Source organism: Chinchilla lanigera, unplaced genomic scaffold (assembly GCF_000276665.1).
Source record: "Chinchilla lanigera isolate Chin_1 unplaced genomic scaffold, ChiLan1.0 scaffold00054, whole genome shotgun sequence".
NCBI lineage: Eukaryota > Metazoa > Chordata > Mammalia > Rodentia > Chinchillidae > Chinchilla > Chinchilla lanigera.
The window spans coordinates 6,505,242-6,509,676 of record NW_004955455.1 but is presented as its reverse complement, the minus strand read 5'-3'; the positions used below and the strand labels follow the sequence as shown (position 1 = coordinate 6,509,676).

The 4,435-nt window shown below is 42.6% G+C and overlaps 1 gene segment (V, D, J or C); it reads right to left on the bottom strand.

Moving 5' to 3' along the window:
- Positions 1 to 3,530: 3,530 nt before the first annotated feature.
- On the bottom strand, positions 3,531 to 4,200 carry LOC102007855. The segment is given in 2 exon segments: positions 3,531 to 4,021; positions 4,113 to 4,200. Coding segments are annotated over 2 exon segments (537 nt in total).
- Positions 4,201 to 4,435: the final 235 nt, after the last annotated feature.

Below are 4,435 nucleotides of genomic sequence, written 5' to 3'. Positions count from 1 at the left end.
CATTGTAGGGAGGTGGTATAAATATTGAACACATCTTAACTCTTCTTTCTTGTACCCCTTACTGCCCTCCATCTCTTGTTCCCCTTCCTTTTTGCAAATATATATCTCCCCATTTCCAGTGACCTATGCTTTAACTGCTGTTTATGGTTTGGGTTACTCCCATAAGAGAAACTATGGAATATTTAAGCCTTTGTGTCTGACTTATTTTACTGAACCATGTGATCTCAAGATTCATCCTTTTTCCTACACATGGCCCATGTTTATCCTTCTTTGGGGCAGAATGGTACTTTACTGCATGTAAGTACCACATTTTCTCTATCCATTTATCTGCTGCCAGACATGTAGGCTCCCTCCAAGTTTCAGCTATCATGATTTGCGCTGCTATAAACATGGGTTGCATAGGTCACTGGAATATGATGTTTTAACACATATGGGAAGATCCCCAAAAGGAGAATTTATGGATGGAATGCCATTTCTATTTTTAACTTTTTGAAGAATTTCTGCACTGATTTCAATAGTGATTGTGTATACTGCAAATACATAGCAGTAAAGAGAAAAATAAAAAAAAAAATTAAGTGCCAAAAATAGTTTTCTGAAGTGCTCGGTTTGCTTGGGGGAAGAGGAAAATACCGACTAATTTAAATTTCAAGTTCAAACCAGAATACTAGTGTATATCCCTAGAATCTCTATAAAGTGAAAGACTGAACCCATGCACCCCAAATGTGCAGATGCTGTAGTCCTTTACATAATATGCTACAGTATTTGTACATGAACTATGCACGTCTTCCTCTATGCTTTAATTTACCACTAGATTATTTATACTAATAAAATGAATTGATGTACAAATAGTTGTTATATCACACTATTGAGGCAATCCTGACAAGAAAAAAGACTGCATAGCTCCATGCAGCTGAAATAAACTGTTTTATGGCCGATGGAAAATATTTCTTCAGTGAATATTTCCTATTTATATATTCTGCATTATATGTATTTTTCAATTTAGAATGATAAAATTGGTCCCATTACTTGTTGGGGAAATGAACATGATGTAAAACTTAGTGCTGTTTCTAGTCATGTAAATTATTTTTGCTATGTAAATAGTATTGTAGGATTTAAAAGGAAAGGCTAATGAAATTCACCTAAGAAACTACATTAGCATTATAATATTTTAAAATTCATTTGTAATACTATACATAGTCTTATGCTCCAAAGTTAGTATATAGTTGTGATAATCAGTTTTCTACATAGTTGCATATGAAATCCATTGCTTTTTTATAGTTGCAAATGAAATCCACTGAGTTTTTTGGTTTGAGGCAGGTTCGTACTATGTATCCCAGGCTGCCCAGGCTGGCGTCAAACTCGCAGTGATCCTCTTGCCTCAGCTCCTCAAATGCTGGGAGTACAGGTCCATGCCACCAAGCCTGGCTCTAAGTACATTAATTTAAATTAACATGATTTAGTTAATACAAATAAAAATTTGCAGAAAAATATTTGGTCCACAGTATTTGAATCTGCAGATGTAGAACCTACAGGTAATACCAAATCAAGCATATTTTTGAGGAGTAGATATTTATTTTAAGTCTTCATCTTATTTTACTGAATATTCTGCATGCACTTCAAGGGCTTCAGGAACCCTCTCTTATAGGCTGGGGATAAGGAGTCCAGAATCATTCACAAATCTCATTTTTTTCTACCTTTATACCAGTTATGTCAGCTACTCCTCTATAGGATAAGCTTTTGCTCAAAACCATTGCTGTGTAAAAAATGTGAATGCCTGTTATTCTTTTGAGCTGAAAAACCCAGAAAATATCATCATATACATGAGAAATATGAGCATGATCATGAGCCACTGATGGAGACAAGTATGAAGCAGCTATGAGCAGGATTTAAAATTAGCTAATTGGCTTTCCATGATTACTTGTAAGCCTGCCCAAGGCCTAGGCCCCTTGTCCACACATGGCAGTAAGTGAACCTCTGCGAGCCACTGGTCCTGGCTGATGCCTGCAGTGGCTTATGAAACCTTGACACCTCAAAGGACAAGATAAGGCCACAGCTGAGGGTGTCTGACTCCAACCTCAGTTAACTAAAAGGAGACTGCAGCTTCAGGCTCCACACTTCTACAACAAATGTCAACTTGGAGATGAGATAATCTTCTAATAAGAATACTTTACTACCTGGGGACATCTCTGGACCTTCTCCCAGATCCCCTCAGATTCCCCCATTGTCTTCAGTATCCCCCTTCTTTGTTTGAAAACCTAATACATACCGGCTGGTCAGAGAAGTTCTTTGTCATAGCTCCCGGAGAATAGAACCCTCTGTTAGAGGGTTTTGGATCTCCTAGATCCCTAAAATCAAACCACTTGACTCTTTTGCTTACACCTCCACCATATAGTCTTTTGGGAGACTGCAGGCTTGATCAGTCCACAGCAACTAATGGATAATATTAATGCACCAAACCACTCCTTTGATATACCCTACGCAAGGCCCCGGAGTGTTCTTGAGGAGGTGCTCCATAAGCACAGGAAGTGTCTCAGTCTCCTACTCCAAGATCAGGGTGACTTTGTAGATCTTAACCAATCTTTAGTCTATCAATCTGGAACAAATGGATTCCAAATTTAGAGACTTAAGCACTTAGTATCTCATAGTTTCCATGAGTTGGAAATCAAGGAACTAAATGGTGCTGAATGGCTTAAGCTCAAGAAATTGATTTAGTTGGAGGCAACCTGTCCTCAGAGCCTGCATAACCTGAAGGCCTGGCTGGAGTGGGAGGATCCACTTCTGATCTCAGTCACATTGGTTTTTGGCAGCTTTAGCTTGCTGCCTCACTGTGTGTCATTTTCCAGGGCAGGCAATCCGAAAGAAAACAATCAAGGCAAGCCATAACCTTTATACTCTAATCTCAGTAGTGATTTCCAATCAGTTAATCAAGCTATTGTTAGAAGACATTTACATACAAGTGTTAAAATTTACCTCTGCTTATTGGGCCCCTTGCTTTTTTCTTCCTCACAACAGGTTGGAACCATGAAGTCAAACCTGACAGAGTCTGAATCAGAGGTTGGACATCCAATTTCTTTAAATGGAGACTAAAAGCATAGTTTTAGCTATTTAGAGCCTGCCTGCTTTGCCATGAAAGGGCACTTCACATTTATTAATAAAACATAAAAAAAATCTTGGGACTAGGAAACTCCAAATGCTTACCACCTTTCCTAGCTCTCTGACACTCAGATTTCTGGCTGCATTGCTGAGCGACATGTCTTAGACGCATAAACACTTCTCTCTCCTCCCCCTGGGAGTCCTCTCCTCCCCCTCTGGGTGGTGGCCTGTGCTACTGGCTCTGAACAGTCTCTAGCTTGAAGAGACTTTGCTCTTCAACTGGTCGAAGCACAGACCAAGTGGAGCTACTGTCGTGTCTGATGTCACATCTTATCCTTAACCAGGTCCTACATCTTCACCTTTACTGTACCGATCATTCAGTACAGCCTTCACTCAGGAGAGGGTCACTGAAGGACACACACTGATGAAGGTGGAGCTCACTGGGGCTCTTGCAGTGGTTGCCTCACATGGTCCCCTTCTAAGGCTCCAGAGATTCCCATCTCTCTCAGACACCACACATGACTCCGAGTCTTGTGTTTGTCCACAAGGAGGTGCTGAGGAGCACAGGGTGATGTGCACAAGGGAGTTTTTGTCTCAGTTCCCCATCTGCATGTGTCACTGTGGAAATGGTTGCTGTACCACAGGGCACAGTAATAGGTGGCCTCGTCTTCAGCCTTGGCCCCTGTGATGGTGAGGGCAGCCTTGTCTCCAAGCAAGGAGCCTGAGAAGCGGGCAGGGACACCGGGGTTCCTGTTGCTGGTGCTATATATTAGTCCCTGGGGTGTTTGGTAGGGTTTCTGTTGGACCCAGCTAGCGTAGTTACTGGTCGTGACGGCTCCAGTACTGGAGCCACAGGTGAGCGTGACCGTCCCTCCAGGAGATGTGGACAGTGGAGGTTCCTGAGTCACCACAGCCTGTGATTCAGCCCCTGAAAAGAAGAGAGGAAAGTGATGGTCAGGGGAGGAGACAGAGGCAACACCGCTGCCTTGCACAGCCCCAGCCAGAAAATCCCTGCCGACCTGTGATGTGAGCCAGAAGTGTGAGCAGGAGAGGAGCCCAGGCCATGGTGCGGACAGCCCAGGACTGCGCTCTTCAAGACTGCTTGGCACACAAACAGCCCTGCAGCTCTCATTATAACTCTTCATACCCTGCTGGGGGCAGTGGGCAGGGTTTCATGCAAATAAGGTTGCCCTGCCTAGCTGTTCAGCAACTCCCTAAGGTCACACCGAGTTAATCCACAGCGAGTATATGGTAATGGAACCTACAGCCTACAAAGCTTCTCAGAGTTGTTACCTGATGTCCAAAGAGGAAGCTCACAGCGCCCTCTAGCATCATCATTGAA